We start from the raw sequence: 21739 nt of genomic DNA on the forward strand, positions 1-21739 counted from the left end.
TGCACTAATATGGTTAGAAAATCCACCACAAACATTAGAAAAAATAAAAGAATATGCTAATGAAAATATATGTACTGATTCAGAGAAACTAGCAGATAATATAAAAAATATTCAAACTCATAAACATAGAAAAACATGTAAGAAATATAAAAATATAAATTGCAGATTTAATTACCCAATTCCTCCAATGCCACAAACAGAAATCTTAGAGCCTATAAAAGACATTACAAAACATGAAAAGGATTCATATACAAAAAAATAAAAACAATACTAAAAGATAAAACTATAGATCTAAAAAATTTAGAGTTTGATGCATATTTAAAAAATAGTAGGAATAACATATGAGCAATATAAAGCTACAATAAGATAGACAATAACAAGTATAAAAAAAATTTATAAACGAAAACCAAAAGATATAAACACAAATACTTTTAATAACAAATTATCAAATTTGTGGCAATCAAATGTAGATATACTAATTATTCTTGATCCATATGTAGCAGCATCATATTGTTTATCATACATTGCATGTATTGAAATAGAAATAACAAAAACATTATCAACTGTATTAAAAAAATGGCAAGAAGAATGAACAAATGTATTTAATAGAGTTTGGTTATTAAGAAATAACTTCATACATGGTAGGGAAATGCCAATTCAACAAGCACTTTTTTTTAATATTGTCAATCCCATTTCATCATATGATTAGAACTGTAAAGTTCATTGATACTAAACCACAAGAACAATGAACAAAACATTTAAAAACGAAACAAAACCTTGCAAAAATGCAAGAAGATGAAACAAACATAGTAGTACTTGGACTAATTGAAAAATACATGCAAAGACCAGAAGAATTAGAAGATTTAACATTAGCAGAGATAACAACTGAATATATAATTGAAAAAGAAGTAACAAGACGAAAACATTAAAAAAACAATATAATTAGATATATAAACTTTAGTAAAGAAAAAGATCCAGAAAAGTGGGCTTTTGATAGATTAATCTTACATAAAAAATTTAGAAAAAGAAGAAGATCTTAAAGAAATGTACACAACATATATGAATGCATATGAAGCAAATATGGAAAAAATAAATGAAAAACAATATCAATATATATATATAGAATAGTAACAAATGAGAGTGAATTTGATTGGGAGAATCCAGAACAAGAAGCAAATAAAATATTAACAGAACAAGCATAGTATATACAAGAAATAAACATAAACCAAACAGATGAATTTGATATAGGGAAAGATTTATTCAAAATGAAAAATAACAAAAACTTAAATTTATATATAAAAGATAAAATATTAACAAATACAACAATTATAATACAAGATGAATACCTTATGGAAACTAGTAAATATCACCAATTATGAAGAACTCTTAATAAAAAGTGAAGAATAATACATGATGACTTCATATTGAAAAAAATAAAACAACCTAACAAACAATTATGCTTATTTTTAACAAGAGGAGCAGGAACTGGAAAATCAATGCTTTTAAATACACTTACAGAAACACTCAAACAATATTATAAAACAAACCAAGATATAAATAATGAACTAGGACAGACAATATTAATAACAACACCTACAAGAAAAGCAGCATGTAATATAAATGGTTCAACAATACATTCAGCTTTTGCATTTCAACCAGAAGCATCAAAACAACGTCAAACAATATTAACAAGTGACACATTAGATAAATATAAAAGAAAGTTTTCAATAATAAAATGTTTAGTAATAGATGAAATATCAATGGTAAGTATAGAAATGCTACAAGATATAAATAGAAGATGTGAAAGCTTCAAAACAACATATGAAATAGACTTTGATGGGATGGATTATATATTTACAGGTGATTTCTATCAATTAAATCCTACATTTGAAGCACTAATTTATTCAACAAAAAAATATAGACCTGAAAATGATGTCTCCATACACCACCCATGGAAAAATAATTTTAAAATCTATGAACTTACTGAAATAATGAGGCAAAAATATGATATAATCTTTATAAAAGCTTTAAATAAAATAAAAATAGGAGAACAAACAGATAAAGAGCTAGAATATATAATTAAACAAGTCACCACAGATACATATAACACGAAATACTATTCTATATTTACAACTAATGAACAAGTAAGAGAACATAATGAAAAAATAATACAACACATACAAGGTAAAGTTATAATTATAGAAGCACAAGACAAACATGGAAATTCCTGTCCTACACATTTCACGCTGCCTGATGACACAAGAAAAACACAAGGACTACATAAAATATTACATTTGAAAAAAAAAATGGCAATTAAAATAACACAAAATATAGCAACAGAGATGGATTAGTAAATGGAGTAGATGGAGTATTACAAGATGTAACCCAGATTGAAGAAGAACAAATAATATAGATAGAATTCCCAAATATAAAAACAGGTGAAAAAACAAGAGCTAAAGAAAACATAACAATAAGGCAAAATAATGAATAAAACTGGACACCAATTAAAAAAATAACAAGAACAATAAATATTACTAAAAATAAAAACTATGTTATAAGTAGAACCCAATTTCCAATACAACCATGTGCAGCAAGAACAATACATAGAGCACAAGGATCAATAGTTATGTAATTAGGATATGACCCATATAAAACAAAATATCCAGGACAAGCATATACCGCATTATCAAGAGCACAAACACTAAAAGGGATACATTTATATAGACCAATTGAACATAAACATATTAAAATCAATAAAGATGCAGCTAAAAAAATAATAAGAATGACAACAGAAGCACCATGACAAATTGATTTAATAGATTTACAAGAAGAAGAAAAAGCTAACCAAACAATTATACGAGTTCTAAATACAAGATCTATTACTGCACATCAAGAAGATATAAAGAGTGATTCACAATTATTAACATCAAATATAATATGTATGCAAGAAGTAAGAACACAAAAACATGAGGAATTATATTTTAATAAATATAAATCATATATACATGAACAACCCCCACATATAGCAATATTGCATACAAATGACTACAAATCAGAAATAGTTGAACATTTAAAAACAGAAACAATGGCAATGTCATATGTATCACTAGAAAAAAATTTAAAAAAAATTACAGATAATAAATTTACATAGAAAACCTGGAACAAATATACATATATTCATAAAACACTACAAAAATATATACAGAAAATAGATAATAAAAAACCAGTAATAATTACAGGAGATTTTAATATTGACTACCAAATAGAAGAAGTAAAACCACTTCAAACAATAATGGAGAAAGAAGGATATATACAAATAATAAAATACAATACACGTAATAATAAATTAATAGATCATATATGGATAAAAGATATAATATATACAAAAGCAGGAATAGCACCTGCATATTGGACAGATCATAACAAATTATATATCATAATAAAAAATATTTAAAAACAAAAACAAACCAAGCATTGCTGCAATGCAATGCGCAGCAATTTATTATGGATATTTATTAAATAAAATAATAAATCAATTTAATGATCTGATATTCATAACATTTTAATTTTATATTACCTCACAATCTTTTCTTTGAGGCACAAACCAAAAAAATTAAGTGAAAACATATCCTACATTTTTAGTATGTCGTGGGGAAATTAATTTTTAAATTAATATATTTCATTTTAAGCAGAAAACAATCATTGTTGGATTTTCTTTCAGAATATAATATTAATTCTTTTTAGAATTGATATTATTAATAGGTTATTGGATTTACATTCAAATATTTTATCTGAGATATAAATAGAGACTAAAGAAAAATAAAATATATCTTATTTAAAATAGAATTTTATAAAATTTCTAATTTATAATTTAATTAAAATACTTAAAATCTTCTAATACTATAAATATATATTTACTCAAGAGTTGCTGGTTACTTGTGGCAGCTCAATAGCTTCTAGTCATAAAACCTAAAGTTTGTATATCTTGCTTCTTCTCGTTTTGCGTACACACAATCAAGTCAGAGAGAAGAAGTAAAAGTGGTGTGTATTCACAGGATCCTCAAACCATGTCAGAAACTTTAAAAATCATCTAAGAACTTACATTTGTGAAGTAAGAGCATGTCACTGAGCAAACGTTTGAGATCTGGATGTCTTGACGTGCTGGGATCATGCTGGGAGCATGTTGGGAGAGGCTTGGCAACTTGAAAGATTCCTTGAATTGAAAAATCCTTTTCTTTTTCTTAAGTTTAAGTCTTACACAAGTTGATCGGCGGCAACACCCCACAATGGATTCCACTGGACCTTTGGGGCAGTGGTTCTAAGCACATCACTGAAGCTCAGGAACTGAAGCGTGCACTGCCACCTTGTTGCCGCCCTTAACTTTGTCGACGGGCTCACACTCAATCTCCATTGTCATACTTGTCTCTAATTGCTTAGTCGCCTTGGACTTGACCTCCGTCCTCATGGGCATCTCGCGAGTGGCTTCTACTTTTGCCGGATTAAGAAGACTACTGAGTTTGAGCCTGACGAGGGTCGGACCACCCCTCAAGCAAGCCTTAAGGTACTCTTGCTCCCCCTTGGTTTCCTTGTCTTGGAGCTGCTGGTCCATCTTAGTCCTCTTGATCATAGCCTTCCCACCCTTGGCCTCTTCGTTTTCGTAACATCCTCTCTTCTTCCCATCGTCCCTCACGAGTCGATTGTTACGGATGACGAGCCTCTCCATCCGCTTCCTTTTGCGCAAACCCTGATTTGTGTTAATGCTAAAAGGGTTTTTATAGGCAAAACGAAAAGGCCACAACCAAATTGTACGAAATAACATAAACTGTGTATATTGATAAATAGTACGGATGATCGATCAAAGGCCGAGGAGAGTTTTCACGTTGATCGGATAGCTTTCGTTGATGTTTCCAGACCATAGCTTGTCCGCGATGAGCTTGTAAGTGGAGCCTGTGGGATGATACTCGTCCCAGAAAATGTACTGTGCGGCATCCTCACACACTGGAACGTTTGGCAAGCAAGGGACGGAGCCATTGAAGTTGCCAAGGCCGCAACAGGCAGTGTCATTGTAGAGAAATCCTTGAAAAGTTGAGAGTGAGCGATCGAAAAGCAAAAGAGCTGGAGTAGTTTTTCGCGTACCGTATTGCGAGTACTTCTCAGAGATGTCCATGAGAACATTGTAGAGGCTGTTGTAGATGAGATCTGCCTCGCTGAGCGAAGATCTCAGGCGGACGAGCAGATCGAAGAGCTTGGTGTTGTACTGCTGAGACATGTCGTTGAGGAAACTGGAACCATCCAGTCTGATCGTTGAGAACTTCGCGAGCTGCGATGGTACAGAGCCGAGTGGAGACAGAGAAGCGACGACGATTCGTCGGGCTCCAATGCTGTAGAGCTCGTTGAGCTGCTCGTCGAGGCCAGAGATGAGGAGATCGATGAAGCTTTTGCGGTTGTAGTCACGCAAGTAACTGGATCCCGGAACCAAGTAATTGTTGATGAAGTCGTTGCTTCCAACCGAAACGTAGAAGATCGACTTGGAAAAGATTTCGTTCGTTCGCTCTCGGCCAAACTTCTCGGACAGCTCGCTCTTGACGTCTTTGAGATAAGCTAGCTGCGTCTGCATTGGAATTCTTTGACCCTGGAAATGATAAACCAAGTCTAAGTTAAGTTCTGAGCAAACAAAAACTAGAAAGTAGGAGCTAAACAAAGAACCAAGAAAAAAATTTCTCGACAAAAAAACTAAGATAAGAACTCACGAAGATCGAGCCAGTAGCGTTGAGGATCCCGGATCCAGCAGAGGCAAAGTTTACACCTTGATCATAACTTGGCCGGGACAGATATGGCGGTACCAGCGGAAGATTTAAGAAATCGGCTGGTAGAGGAAGAACACTAGATGTAAGAAGGAAACGAAAGAAGAGTTGAGATTTTGGTACCTAGATAGTCGATGCTCAAGCGTCCATTTGTGAATCTTCCAGTCGGCTCATGAGTGTCGAAATCCCTGCCATAGGGAAGAAATTTCGACTGCGCGACCGTCCAGAGCCAGTTATTGTTGCCACAATCCACAGTAGAGTCGCCGAGAATGAACAGCGCAGGGACGACAGGCTTGCCAGAAGAATCGGCAGCGGCGATGCGCGCCGCGATCACGAGAAATAGCGCAAGACGATGGATCAAACCTTTGCAGTTGCGCAACATTTCCATCGGCGATGGGAGGGAAACGATGGAGCCGACCTCGGCCCATGGATTCCATATATTCAAGGAAAGTGCTATTCTGGAAGGAGGGGGAATTCGAAATTGCCCTAAATCCCGCCCGGATTTTAGGGCTCTTGCTGGAAGAGATTTTAGGGTTTGCTGGAGGAGGAAGAATGCCTGCGCCTAAGTACCACTGCGAGTACTGCGACAAGACGTTCGTGGATGGTCCCGCCGCTCGACGCAAGCATCTCCAGTCGCCGTATCATCAGATTACGAAGAAAGCGTGGTTTGATTCTTTCCGAGGTAAGTTTAGTGATCGTTTGTCTCGTTTCGGTTGGAGCAATGTAAAGATTGCGTTGCTAGATCCTGCGGAGCTCCTGGCCGAGAATCCTAACCGTGGAATTTGCGCCAAGTTCACGCGAACGGTATGAGTTTGCTCTTCTAGAATTGAGATCAGGAAAAAAACTTTCTCAGGGAAATTGTGAGTATGGATTCAGGTGCAAGTATATACATCCAGCGCGATCATCTCAAACTTTTCCAGGCAAGAGTTTCTTTCTGTATTCTTGCTCTTCTTTACACCTCATCGTTTGGTCTTTTCAGCTGGTGGTCCTAGGAACGCGGCATTTTCTGGTGAGTCAGTTCTTGATATTCTGCTGTGTCGGTCGATTGTAACTTCATTGCATCGCTGCTACAGGGCGCTTTGCAATTCCTCCTTCCTTACAACCCCCACCAGAAGAAGGATACGATGGTACTACAGTGCCAGTGCCTGACTGGGGATGAATCACTTCCAACGTGGCCTTTCCACAGCTTCCAGTTGACGACAGTTTTCCTCTGAGGTCTGTGACACGGGCGAGAATTTTTATTTTCTCGTTCGGTGGCATGTCTTCCTCCCGTAACCGTTACTTTTACGTTGGTGGTGACAAGCAGTGAAATGAAACTCGAGCGATGACGCTGCTTGCACACACAACACACCAACAAAAAAAATAAGGCTCTCTTATCTCTCTTCGCGGCGGCAGCAGCAGTCTTTAGGCAGAGAATGTCTCTGACTTAATGATTGTTTACTGATCCTAGTCCCTTTCAGGTCTGCGGTTGCGGACAACTTGGTACGACTGTGTTGTACAGCGAAGATGTGGAGTTACAGAAGCCATGGCCTTATAAGATCAAGGGCAAGCCACAGTGACAGACCAGGGAGAAGGGAAAAGAATGGGCCTTTTTATAAAGCGCTGGAGACATGACGCGGGGACAGTGTACAAAGCTCAGCTCTATCAGTTTTGCGGATAACTCTCCAGCTCAGTTAGCGTCTTTGTCGAGGTGGACGCTGACGTGGGTGGAAGATCGGACTCCACGTCTGGGCAGTGTCGTGGCCACATTGCCATCCTTTCGTCCGGGAGGCTGGAAGTCAGTGTAGTGGGAAAGCCAGGCCTTATTTGGAGCTCGTGAAAGTGAGGTTGGTTGCTTACAAGGAAGAACAGGGACCCAGGCAACTCAAGGAAATCTCATTGGAGCTTACTGGATCGTCATCCGACGAAACACTCGTATTTACTTCCGGCTTTGGAAGTTAAGGGAGAGCGGGAGAGCTCGCAGTCGGGATCTCTCAAAGTCATCCGGGGATTCCAGGCTCTGGCACCGTGTCACGAGATGCAGCGGTAGATGGTAGTAGCACCTGGAAGGCCGATGCAACTGGTGGTGATCGTCCAGTTGCTAATGTCCAATGGACAAGACGCGGCTGCAAAGCGTCGATGCTGCGTTGTGAGGCCTCCTCCCCGGTGTCCCCGGAGGCTGGAGATGGAACAAGGGAGCTCCTCGCGGTGGGCTTTCCGGGTGCGTGCTACGATCAAGCCTTTTGCGTCTCATGCGACCGAGACCATCGGCTCGGTTGCTTTCGACAGCTCCAACGAGTTGATGGCAACGGGGGGTATTGCTAGGAAGATCAGAGTCTACGACATCTCGGCGATCCTGGACTCCGAGGACAAACAGCAGCAGGATCAGGCTGCTGATGAAGACGATGAAGATGGTCTCGAAGACGAAGACGAAGAGGGCCGCTTCGTGAGCTCTCGCCGGCGTGCTCGCAACACTTTCGACACGGACAGGAGCTCTCTGTCTGTCATCTGCGCGCCGTCGAGGCTGAGCAGCTTGCAGTGGCGGCCGGGAAAGACAGGGACGATCGCATGCGGGGACTACGACGGGGTAGTGACAGAATGGAGTGTGGAAAGACAAATCCCGCTTGTGGAAAGAGACGAGCACGGCGGCCGGCACGTCTGGAGCGTCGACTACGCGACAGACATGTCGGGCGTGTGTGTGTCGGCCTCGGACGACGGGACGGCTCGGGTGTGGCAAGGCGGCATGGAAAGGTCAGCTCTCACAATTCGGGCACCCGACTCAAAGCCGTTTTGCTGTGCAGAGTTTGATCCTCTCTCGAGCACGCTGCTCGCGCTCGCCTGCGCCGACGGCAAAGTTTACGTGCACGACTTGCGAAGGCCCGAGTGCCCGGTGTGGACGCTGGCTCACCACCGCCGGGCCGCGAGCTATGCACGGTTTCTAGACAGGGAAAGGCTGGTGACCGCGTCCGTGGATAGCACTATTTGCGTGTGGGACTTGGCGGCTCCTCCGGCTCCGCGGGTGGTGGAGAGCTTTAGTCAGCACCAAAACGTGAGGAACTTTGTGGGGCTCTCGGTGTGGAGGAAGGGAGAGATGGTGGCGTGTGGATCCGAGACGAACCAGGCATACGTCTATCAGGTCGGGAGCGGTGGTGGCGGTGATCAAAGCTTTGTTTTGAGGCACCAGTTCTCGTCCAGTTCTTGGAGTTCTTCCACGGATTCCTCCTCCGCGCGGAGGAACTCGAGCTTGGCGAGCGCGGTTTGCTGGATGGAAGATTGCTCGTGTACTCTCGCGGCTGCGAACTCGGAGGGAGTGCTGCAAATCTTGTCTGGGGAGTTTGGCGGTGTTTAGAAGATCCTCTTCATCCAAAGGCCTTTACCTTTAAAATTTTCAAACATTCACAACTCGTTTCTAACTCCAAGATGGAAACAGGGTTCATCATTCCCAAGATTGATCTCGTGAGGAGCTGGAGTGGTGGATGTTCCGGCTCCAAGGCTCCCTCAGCTCATCAGCAGCGTTGCTCTTCCATATTCATTACTTCGACGACGAACACTTCTGGTGAAGTTATGATCTCTACAACTGGGCTTACATCCCTTCGACGAATCCACATTGGGTGGTGACTCAAGGAATTGAAAGCAAAGGTGAAATTTACTCCATAATAGTTTCTTATTCTCTTTTAACAAGTATTTAATTGAAAAAGTTTTGGTTGGAAAGAATATACCTAGAATATTTTAGTAAATTTAATACAGTTAAGCTTCCTAAACAAAAAATGAATGAATATACTAATCTCATCACGAATATTCACAGACTTTTAGGGTTCAGTAAACAGTGTTCTAGTTCAGAGGGACGTATGAAAATTTAGCATGGAATATACATACAAGAATATTCAAGTGTTATTTCCACTAGTAATGGGTCTCTATATCTTTCTTATTTTTATCCACATTAATATTCCTATTTAAATAGTTTGCTACCTATGCAGCAACATTTGCTTTTCTTTTCATTTCTATGGCTGTATTTATGTAATATATATTTTGTGTCCATATTTTAATTGGTGTATGTTTTGAATATGTAGTAGCTGATTATGAATGTCTTGCTTAGTTCTGTTATGGAAGAAGAAAGAAAAAAATGGATAGACCAAAAGCTCTAATTCTTCTAGAAATCCAGCCAGTCATACCAAATTTATGTTTAATTGGATGCCAGAGAAGAACAGTATTTTATGACTATGGGTTCTGACGGAGCCTAAATGGCAGCCTTGGGATGGCCTTCTAGCATTGTAATGATTAGACAAGTGAGGGAACACCAATTCCTTGCCTTATAGATCACAATTTTTGGAGCGGCTGGCCATGTAATTGCATGTTGGATTTTAGTGGATTTCCATGTTAAATTTGCTAGTAATGATAATCTTATTAGCTTACATGCAAGAATCCAGTTCTTGTAACAGACATAGTGGCCTGATTCCTTAGTATCGAGTTGGCTTGAATCATCAGAGACTTTAATACATTGCAATCTAAGGAGAAAGGAACATATTGTTTTCCCAATGTTGCTATACTAAAACGAAACAAAGTAATACAAACCTCTAAAAGGACAATCAAGATGCTTACCTTTGAAGGTTTTTAAACACATAGTCTGATTAGGAACGAGTTTAAAAATAAAAATCAGATTGAAGAATATCCTAGAATATACATGAATATTTTAGGCACCCAAGTTTCTTTGGTATTTTAAGTATTTCTTTCTATACTATATTAACTACATTATATTTGCTTATTTAGTGGGTTTGGGTCAAATTTCAGGGAGTGGTGGTATTCTAAAGAAAACCATTACATATTTTTATTTAATTTAAATTTACTAGAGTGACCATAATTTATGATTTGAGGTACCTGACATCCATAATGTATTAGGCAATTAATAATTTTGATAATATACAATTATTGTAATATTTATCAGTAGTCCATAAAGAATTTTTATTGGAAAAAATAACTAAATTACCATCATATTGTAAAATTAAGAAACAATCACAAATGTTTTTGGATTGTGAGGGCCAAGTTCCAAGCACTCACAGGATGTATTTTCTAATTCCCAAACTTTTTGGTTTAATGAATATAAAAATAATTTACAACTATATATATTAAAATATTTTTACCATTTTGAGAAATTAAAAAATTATTAATGTGAAAAATTGAATATGAAAATAAATCATTTATTCTAATATAACATCCATATATATTTTCAAAAGTAATATTTTGATTTTAATATGTCAATTCATCTGATATACCATTTAGTATATATCTTATAAGATACTTTTTAGTTTCTTTTTTTGAAATTTGTTTTATTTGAGAGGTAGAGCAAGAAAATAACTTTCCAAAGAGTCATGTCTCATGAATTTTGGTGCTGTGTGTTGAGGATTTTAGAATATATAATACATCATTTATTAGTACTTTACCATATTACTGTTTAATAGCTTCACAATTTTAATTGTCTCTGATTTTAACATCTTTCTGAGCAATAGAATTTTGAAAATAACCTGGGAGTTCTTTATATAAGTAATCTTTCCTAAACTCTAAAAGCTGATCAATTCCATGTTTAATATTATTTCCTAATATTTATGTATATTTTCCCTTTAAAGAACATTGATCTTTCAATATCCTTGAGATGTTAGTATTCTATCTTCATCTATATATGTTATAGGATAATCTTTATTATGATTGATATTGTCTAATAAACTATTAACACTTCCAAAAATTCCTACTCTTTCAATTTGAGGTTCATACATTTTAGGGGCCATAATGATTTCTTGTTGAAGAAAAAAAATAATATAAAATTTTAATAACTGATAGATCAAAGAAGTCACAATCACTATTATTTACTCTTCCTAAAATGTTTACATTTTATATGCATGTTAACTTTATTTTTTTTATTATTTCAGTGGTTCTTAACAGTTCTATTTTTGGAGGAATGTATATTATTAGACATAGATTCAATTTTTTTTTATTTCTTGGACACTAAGTCTTTGACATATGTAATTTGACATACATACATATGATGATTTTGCTACTCATGCTTTAGATTCTATCCCAGATCCTGATTTATTATTCATTGGATATACTTATGAATATTCTATTAGATTTTCCATTCACAGAGAATAATCTTTTCAGTGCTTTAGATCAAGTTCTGAAAAATATGCTTTAAAAAATGTTTCTAAAACTTAAAACCTGAATTATATATTACTTATAAATTACAGCTACGAAATAGATTCTTACTTTAGATAAATTAATTTTATAGCATCTGAATAAGTGTCTATATCTTAAATTTTAAGTATTAATTTCAAAAAAAAGAGTTCTTAAATACCTCATATTTCAAATACATTTAAATTTTACACCTTTATCTTCTTATCTAATGCTATTTAACCGTATAACCTAATACATTAGCAAGAAAATGTAGTTTTCTCCAAATATATGTTTATTTATGAATCTATCCATCATTTTTCTCCATTTTAAGCATAAATGATAGTTTATATGATCCAACACACATCTCAAGCCTCCTTTTTTACCATAAACTTGTAAGATTTGGAGACTTGTCTATCAACATAAACTATGGATGAGATATCTATATGTTGGAACTATGGTTAGAGATATATATAATTGTATTGAGGTAATGATCTTTGATCATGCTATTCAAAGAGTTATGTTATTAGCATAATGCATTAAAAGAAATACTCACTATATTCATAGCCAAATTGGCAATAACACCAGCAGCTACATGCCTGATAGTCTCTTAAACTGTGTTTAGCAGCACCAAAAATGACTTTCATACATCTTTTTTTTGCCAACTCTAATTGTCCCCTTGCTTTGCTAAATTGAGGCATGAGATGGCCTTTTAAAAAGCTTGTCATCATAAAAACTTTACTGAGCACTAATATAAACCCTAGTAGCATATTCCATCCACTTTTAAGTGTTTCTAAAAAATTTCTACTTTCTCTACTACTTTGCAAAGAGGCTTTCTCTTTATTCTTGACAACCATGAGTCATTTGTATTGTGAAAAAAAAGTCAATACCATTTGAAAAATAGTATATATGTCACTTATTTGGTTCTGAAAGAATATTCTCTGTGTGAAATTGAATATTTTCTAAGTGAAATACATATTCCACTCATGAAATTGAATATTCTTAGTGATTTAGAATCTAATGGGTATTATGGGTGATTATATGGGGACCATGGCTATGTAAATAGCCCATTACATGACCATTGATAACAATTCATCCATACCCATTCTTCATATTTGAAGCTTAAATACCACAAGTTCAAAATTTCTCAAATTTATCAACTTACTTGCTATATCATATGGCCTTCAACAAAAACACCTTAATTAATAAAAGATTTTTTGCATTGCTCAAGTTTACTAAGGGGTTGAGGAGTTTAGAGAGAGCAATTTCAACTATTAATAGTTGTGTAGTATGGCACTATGTAGTATAGTGCATGAAATTCTATAGAATTCTATTTTTTTTATAAAGAAGCTAATATAACCATTTAGGATTTCAAAGTGCTTGAATACCTAGTTGCTCTTGTTGTTTGCAAGAATTGGCTAAAATTTCCCACTATATGTTATGTGTAGAAGAATGAGGATAAGATTTTATTGAGATTGGAAAATAATTGTACCATTAATAAGTCATATAATCACATATAATTTATTTTCTAGCAAATCAAACAATTTCCTCCAAAATCTACTCAATAAAGAAATTTCTTCTCAGCCTGCAAAACCAAAATCTAGCTTAATAAATTATCAAGCTCAAAGGTATTATGTGCTCCCAAACCTTCATATGTTTCACCCACCTCTTCATATTGAAAAACTTAAGGAGTTTGAAATGTTTGAGGAGTAAAGTGATATTATAATTGTGAAGCTTCAAAAGGTTATTTGTTTAGAGAGTGATGCTTGTAAGCAAGTAGGCTCTTTTTTGGAGAACTTTAATAGTATATCATTGGGCACGAATGGTAAGTGATGGTAATTACAAGATAGCCACTAAAGGTATTTGAAAGAATATATAGAATATTTTGCATATTCAAATTTTCCTTTTCCATAACTGTATAGATTCAATATGAAAGTTCCATTCTATAATATCATATTATTTCTAAACTTATAATTACATATTACTATACAAGATGGGGTTCATCAATGACTCTAAAAGTTGCTTGTGCAACCATTCCTCGCTAGGATATGATTTGGGAATGAAAATCACTTACCTACATATTGTTGATCATAGAAATGAATTTTATTTTCAAAATAAGTCATCTCTTCATACATGAATAATCCATGAAAATGAATTTGGTTCTTGGAATAATTATCCCTTCAAACATAAATGATCTCCCTAGGCTGGAATTTTGACAAATCTATTGCAAAATAGTGTAACTTATATAACAATACTTTTTTGAATTCTATAAAGTGAGGAAATGTCGTGCATGTGACTTCGGGTATCAAAAGTTACTTGTCAACCAATCCTTACGGACACTTTTACCTTACTGCCACAATGGCAGGAGGTCGGTATTGCTAGTTCCCTTTATTAGCCCCTCTTGTTCAAGTGTTAGTTTACTGGGCTTAGCACATGTACTTAGCTAGATGGACATAAGGTATGAACTCTTATGTGTTTCTTGCTGAGCATACTCAGCCTAGCTCTTAGTTCTCTTTTGCTCTGTCTTGCACTGGCTTGACAAGAACCCTCGCGTATTGAGATTGGTCCCTCAATATCGCCGGATGATAGCTTACCGTGTCTGCCAAACACCCTCGTTATCATGCCCTTAGCGTTAGTCTCAATTCGGTCCCAAATGCTATTTATAGAAAGTGTCCAGATTTGCTTATTTGGCATATCTACGGAATGTAGAGATTGGCCTGAACACAATGGTGTTCGTCCCGTGTCCAAATTCGCATTCTAGCGCCATTCCATATTTAATAAGTTTTAAACTTGTCCCAGAGACTAACTCCTGGTATTAAGGGTAGGTTTGTGTGAGACACAAAATCCCTAGGCCCCAAAGTGGAGCCAGAAGGGCGCCACGTGGTAGTGGCCGAAGCGAGAGCTAAACGAGCGTAACACGTTTGGACCAAAAGCTCCGACTTGAAAAGTCAAGAGCGGGAGTGGAACTCCTAAAGAAGTGCTCGAGGAATGAGCACGAAGCGAGCCATAGGCAAGGCTCCAAAAAGGGACCCAAAAAGGACCAACACATGACACGTGGAAGTGTCCGAGATGGACCCGAGTTGGAGTCCGAAGTGGAGTCTGAGATGGAGTCCGAAGTGGAGTCCGAAGTGGAGTCCGAGAAGGACCCGAGATGGAGTCCGAGATGGACCCGAGATGGAGTCCGAGATGGACCCGAGATGGAGTCCGAGATGGAGTCCGAGATGGACCCGAGATGGAGTCCGAGATGGACCCGAGATGGAGTCCGAGATGGAGTCCGAGATGGACCCGAGATGGAGTCCGAGATGGAGTCCGAGATGGACCCGAGACGGAGTCCGAGATGGAACCGAGACCGAGACCAAGACCGAGGCCGAGACCGAGATCGAGACCGGGACCAGGTCCGAAACCGGGACCGAGTCCGAGTCCGAGTCCGAGTTCGAGCCCGAGTCCGAGTCCGAATACTAATACAGGAAGTTGGGTGAAAGCCCAAAGCGATCGTCCCCTAGGGGGGGGGGGGCTGCGGGGGGCTCCAAAAGTATAGTAGGGAGAGTGTGGGGGTTGGAGCCCAGTGGAGCCAGTTGGGCCAGGAAGGGCCAGTTTGGCCCAGGAAGGGCTAGTTTGGTCCGGGAAGGCCATACCCAGTGTTGGGTGATGAACTGACCACTGGGAAGTCCAAGACTAGAGTGAATACGGACCGACAAGCGGGGTAGCTTGGTGAAGTGTTCAAGAGCCGGCTCTAGTTCCCCCGAGAGATCGACTGGCCGATGCTCCCAGTCCAAGTGTGAGTGGCACTACCTACTTGGATACCTGTCGTGGCTCAACGGAACCTCGCTCTAAGCCCATGGCTAGAGCACCTAAAGGCGGAAGGCAGGGAGAGTACCCAGGTGGCTCGCGTAAGGCCACGGTGTTCCGAAATGTTGTCCCAAAGGCCCAGACTGTGGAAAGGAAGAGGAGTAGTCCTCTGGGGTAGTGACCAAAGACACGGTCGTGGGGTGAGGAAGTCCCAGAGGACCGTGGGACTTAGTGGTCGGGCCTGTGGGCCCCGATCCAGTGGCAGTGTTGGCAAACACGGCCAAGGGCAGAAAGGGACTTAGTGGGGACTGACAGAGGGTTATTGGGGAAGGCTATTCCCCTTGTCCGTGGGCATCCTAAGGATGCTAAGGAGTGGATCTGAGATGACCACTCACGGATGGTTTGCCTAGTCTTGGAGAGCCAAGACTGTGATGCAAGTGGTATTGGACTACCAGTGTGGCAAAGGTGATTGGGCATGGCCTTAGCGTAACGGGCTGCTATGTCGGTGGTACCTTTGAGTGTCGGTCATGGGATCGGACACGTGGAGCACTTGGACCAAGTGCAAATGTTGAGTGGCATGGATGCCATTCTCGGGGCTAGCAAGTCCCAAGTCCTGAATTGGACTTATGGAGGTTGTGAAGGAGACTCCTCCAAGTGGTCAGAGGTGTGGTTAAGTGACTAAAGTAGAATGGAAAATTTAGTCGCTTACAGTTTGGGGTGAAAGCCCAAAGCATGTGTTCCTCAAGGGGGGGGGGGGGGGGGGGCTATGGGGGGTTCCAAATGTATAGTAGGGATAGTGGGTAGGTCGGGCATGGCCGACCAACCTGAGGCATAGTCTAGCTCTCGCTTGCGTGCTTGTCCTTGTTCTGCATCCGGCTTGGGTCTAAGCCCAAGTTCCATTCCATGCTAGCTGGTGGAGTACCTATGTCCTCGCATTAGGCCACCAGTATGCCGAAATAGCGCCAGACTCCGTCTGGCTCCGTTTTGCGTGCTGGTCTTGGCATTAGGATGCTGGTTACTCTAGGACTATTCTAAGTCGCTCCGGGCTCCTGTCCCTTCGCTCCTTGGGCTTTACGCTTGGGAGTTGCTCCGTGGTTCGGTTCCATCACTCCTTGGCTCCACGCTTGGGAGTTTGGCACTATTCCTTTGTTCAGTGGCCCAAGGCCCTGAACCTTGGGTTTCTATGGACACGTGGCATGTGACACGTGGCATCTGTCATGTGGCACAAAGAGGGTTTAGGTTCCACTCCGTGGTGTTATCCTATGGTAAATCACCATAGGATAAAGGGTCAAAACCACGTGCGTTACAGGAAATAATGGATTAAAAAAATAAGATTCTTAAATGGTTGAAGGTATACCTTGAATGATCTCTATGAACCATTGGTGCAAATTTTCTCTAAAGCCTTTAAAGTATAAGGCTACCATCATATCCTCTTTTTGGATCACGCCTTGTATTGTAAATACTTATAATAAGGAGTTAGTGCCAATGTTTACTAGTGTTCTGAGGAGTACTCTAAGTTTTATAAGATAATAGTGAGTGCTAGAAACTTATTTGCAAGATGTCCCTGATTAGCTGTGGCTCTAAGAAAATCATGAAATAAACCAAAATTGCCATATACTCCTCTACAATATCATCATAATTGCTATTGCAGTGTCCTAGCTATCTTCAAAATTTAGTGGAAATAAATGATTCTTAATATCTCATTTACCACTTTTTTCCTTTCATTTGTAATCTAGAAACCCAAGGTGGCTTATAGTATATTTACTCCATCCCAAATCTAAGGAGCACATGACTTCAAGTCCATCTTGAAAGGCCATCTCGTGATAGTCTTTTATCATATAGATCTAGGATCTCCCTTACAGCCATGGCTAGTATAACTATGTTGCACAATTGAGAGATTTGTCCTTTGGTTTCGAAACACTTGAATAACAACCAACAAAATATTTAAAAGAATTGAAAGTATTAAACTTGTAGGTCATACCTTTCTCTTGTCAGCTTCTCATAAATCATTCAATATAGGAGTTTCTTTGGATGCCAATGCAAAGTATAATTTATAAACTGATTTATAAATCATAAACATATTTATAATTATGGATCAATTGAATTATTCATGACACTACTATTAAACAAACCAAGCATTGCTGCATGCAATGTGTAGCAAATTATTAATTTCTCAAGAAGTTATAAACCTTTGATACCTATTATGAAAAATAAGGTTTATTACATGTGTATATACATTACCTATAACACAAGTTCATTTATTAATATACTTAGTTGATAAGTTAGAGATGGTTGGTCCTAGAGATAGCCAGAATATATTTTTCATCAAGTGTTATTTCTGGGTTTTAAAATCTTTAGTAAGACAGAAAATAAAACTTGAAAGATCTATAGTTGAAAGTTTATTATTAATAGAGATTTTTTTTATATGCATAATATTTTAGTGATAATTTGGTTATTGGTAGTCCATAGTTTATATCTTTATTTGATTATAGTAGCATTTGATTGAAAACTCCAGGAAAATAAATTTAACCTAGTACATAAGAGCATAAACATTTTCCCTTTATATTTGCATTTGAAGAGGAAATGCAACCTATCAGAAATATCAACAAGAAAAAATTGTAAGAGATAATACAAGAATGCAATATATTATTTACTATCCAAACCAGTAGGTTCTTGAAATTTTAAAATGTCTACCACTATTATCTAAAATAGCCTTCATAACTTATTTGTGATGTCTCTATTTAGTCAAAGATGCCTATATTTAAAACTATCCACTAAGACAAAAACTCTAATTCTTAATGCTTTTCCAAGTATTAGCATCTTATAGTCTTTATGATAGTGTAGGCATTTAGATCATATAAATTCTCCACCATAGTATTGGTAGTTCCATCATGTTTATATTCAGCCTCCACAATACCTATTTAATCGAGAATGCATTGCCACTGATAAACAAAAAAGTCAGACGGAAGGAATATTTGGCAGCACAATTTCATACATCAAAATGCTGCTAAGTCCCAAACAGTTGGACTCAAGGTCCAACTGCCCAAGTTCCAACCCAATGACCAACTTCAGTTTCTTAGCAATCTCGGTTCAACACTCTACAGCAGCAACTCTACAACAGACTCGAACACCGGACGGGTACAAATGACCCGAAAGCGGTTACCAGGAGCGGTTGCCAGATGATGACATCTGTACTGCAGACATAAACCCGAAAGGACCATGGCAACAAGCATGGACATGGTTGCCCAGGACTTAGTATAAATAGGCTAGCTGTGAGAGTGATAATTTTATCCCATCTCTACTCTACACAAAGAAAAGCTTTGTAAAAATTTTCTTTATCAACTGCTTGTGAGATTTGACTTCCTACTCTGTGTTCTGGGATTGACACTGAGATGCATTTAGTTTTCACTCAGTTTTCCTTTCTATTGTATCAGTGCATTCACTTGTTCTGGGTTTTTGTTGATTTTGTGGCCTGCGCCATCCTTGCCTACCTTCAGTTCTATTGACAGCCAAGTTCTTAGTGTGGATCAAGGAGTTGTACGACCGGCCAATCATGTAGCCTCTCTTTCTATTCTCGTCAGACTTGTAATCCGACTGGCAACCAAATACTCAACTGAGCCAACCATTTCATGATTTCACCATTCCAACCCCTTTTCCATTTTCCCCTTTGTTTCCTTCTTTTCTCCATAACACTTGTTTTTCCATGATAACAGCCACTCCTGCCAATATGGCATTGCATTTTTATTAAAAACTCAACATAGAAAAGAGCTTCTTATAAGCTAAGGGATTCTATTACTATTTCCACTATGTCCTTATCCTCTATATTTGCTATCTCATATTGCTTAAAAACCTTAGTCTTCAACCATGTTACTATGACTATCATATTGTTATTACAAGATTCTAAAGTAGCGATCTTTATTACTCCTATTGTATGCTTAAAAACACCAATCTTCTTTATTTGTAACACTTGGAATTTCACATTCTTTTGCAAGGTTATATGAACTTTTCATGCATACTACTCACATGCTCGGGACCAATATATTCAAACCTACATGTGCAATTGTTACAAAGATGTCAACAAAACTAATGAAAAGCTTACTTTAGTATTTCTCCAATTTCAAGATCTTTTAAACACATAGGTGATTGCATGTTGCTCCCATTAGAATTTGAACTAGGAATGATGAATCTTCTTTTATTAGTCATCCTCATTATCGGAAATGACAAATAGCCACCTTATAAAGAAGTGTCAAGGATAGAGGCAATAGAAAATAACTTATTTTACCTAAACTACAAATGATGAGAGTTCTAGTGCATTTTTTATTTCTTCAAGTTCTTCTTCTAAATACTAATTATCTTATTTATCATTTATATCATCCCCACCAGCATTAACAATTATGTCCTCATTGCACTATTTTTATAGAATTGCAAGCAAATTTCTTCTTCTCATTAGATTTCCATCTAGGAAATAGAGGATATCAATCTAAGAATTGCTAACAATGTTGATATATGTGGCTTCATCACATGCTTAGTAGCAAATATTGCAGCCATGACCACATCCTCGTCATTGTTTTGAATATGAGCAATAATAACATTAACTTCCATCATAATAGAATCATTTCCTATAGAAAGTGAAACTAAAACATGTGCAACTATAAGCGGGAGAAATGATGTTTCATAGCATTGTGTTAATTGAAAAGTGTTGTTAAAGGTGGCTAGGGCAAGTGCATGCAAAATCTCCATATGATTTTGACAAAGTGTTTGCCATAAATGCCTAACTTGATTCACTCTAATATATTTGGCTCCATGTGAAGTCGAAATAAATACTAAACTGCATAATTGAATTAGATAGCTCATGAAAGAAATGATATAATTGCTAAAATATGTCATCTAATATGCATTTGAAGACATTTTAGGAAACAGCTCCAATCTATATAAGTGGTTATGCTCAGACCATTATACCATTGTAACAATATCCTTTGAAAATATGTGAGAAATTTATGCAAACACTAGGCATCATCCCAAGTGCTATAAAGTGTTTAAACCAACAGTACACATCATCTTCAAAATTCTTGCAGAAAAAATTTAAGAATCAATGGCAAGAGTAGGATAGAGTTACACCATGTATCATGAATGTTATCACTATCAATTAAGCCTGATTATTCAATTACAACCATATAACATTAAGCAATTGCATCAATTATTACTCCAAAGTCAAATGAGGAGGAGAAAGCTACTGCAAAAGAGGAATATGCTACTTTGTTATGAATGTATATAAAAAGAAGAGGTGAAATAAAAGAATAGTATTGGAAAAACTTACAAGAATAAAAAAAATTTAGATGATGTAAAAGCTAGATTTAAACAAAAAAACACAAATCCAAACAATTATAAGAGTTAGTACCAATTTGATAGCTACCAAAATTTCACTACACTAATAATAGTTTACAATATTGTATCCATACACTTGGACCTCACAAGGTTTAGAAAAATCACTAATATGCTCATTTTGTTAATTCAATAGTTTATCCTATCTTTTAATTAAATTTTAATAATTATTTTACCCAAGGAAAGCTGGGACTTTTCCTAGTTTGAATATATATCAACTATTACCTTAAAAAATTATAGAACACTAATACATACTTTGTCAATAGAATTTGCATAATAGGTATGTTTTTGGTTTGCTTTAGATTAATCTTGTATTTATACTTTATAAACATATTGTAATTTATAAACTTTAGTGAACACTTCCTAGTATATTCTAGTTTATTCTTAGATTTCTAAGTTATAATTCGGATTAATAAATAATACTAGAAAAGAATAACACAGCAAAACAAATGTTGTTAGATGCAAAACTAATAAATTGTCTCTAGCTTCTCCTTGATTTCCAGTAATTAGTCTGAAATGGTAAATCAATAAAAAATTGAGAGTTTAATTTTATTTAATTTTATATATAACCAATAAAATTAAACCAATTCTTTTATAAAAAATTGCTACAACACACAGAAAAATTG

General features: G+C 37.2%; 2 protein-coding genes across 3 annotated transcripts; one reads left to right on the forward strand and one right to left on the reverse strand.

Moving 5' to 3' along the window:
- Positions 1–4834: 4834 nt before the first annotated feature.
- On the reverse strand, positions 4835–6192 carry LOC9634113 (GDSL esterase/lipase 7). The gene is made up of 4 exons (XM_002979336.2): positions 5928–6192; positions 5751–5866; positions 5137–5632; positions 4835–5076 (listed from the first exon to the last, which is right to left on the reverse strand). The coding sequence occupies exons 1-4, from the start codon at positions 6190–6192 to the stop codon at positions 4856–4858; spliced, it is 1098 nt and encodes a 365-aa protein (XP_002979382.2). The 3' UTR covers positions 4835–4855.
- Positions 6193–6777: 585 nt separating this feature from the next.
- Positions 6778–9497, forward strand: LOC9634114 (WD repeat-containing protein RUP1). 2 transcript variants are annotated; one of them, XM_002979195.2, is made up of 3 exons: positions 6778–6813; positions 6878–7019; positions 7111–9497. In XM_002979195.2, exon 3 carries the CDS (start codon positions 7834–7836, stop codon positions 9130–9132), a length of 1299 nt encoding a protein of 432 aa, XP_002979241.1. In that variant the 5' UTR covers positions 6778–6813; positions 6878–7019; positions 7111–7833; the 3' UTR covers positions 9133–9497. The 2 variants fall into 2 exon arrangements, with proteins under 2 accessions (XP_002979241.1, XP_024540132.1); XM_024684364.1 differs by having other exon boundaries at positions 6878–9497.
- The last annotated feature ends 12242 nt before the right edge of the window (positions 9498–21739 follow it).

Source organism: Selaginella moellendorffii, unplaced genomic scaffold (assembly GCF_000143415.4).
Source record: "Selaginella moellendorffii unplaced genomic scaffold, v1.0 SELMOscaffold_40, whole genome shotgun sequence".
Classification (NCBI taxonomy): Eukaryota; Viridiplantae; Streptophyta; class Lycopodiopsida; order Selaginellales; family Selaginellaceae; genus Selaginella; species Selaginella moellendorffii.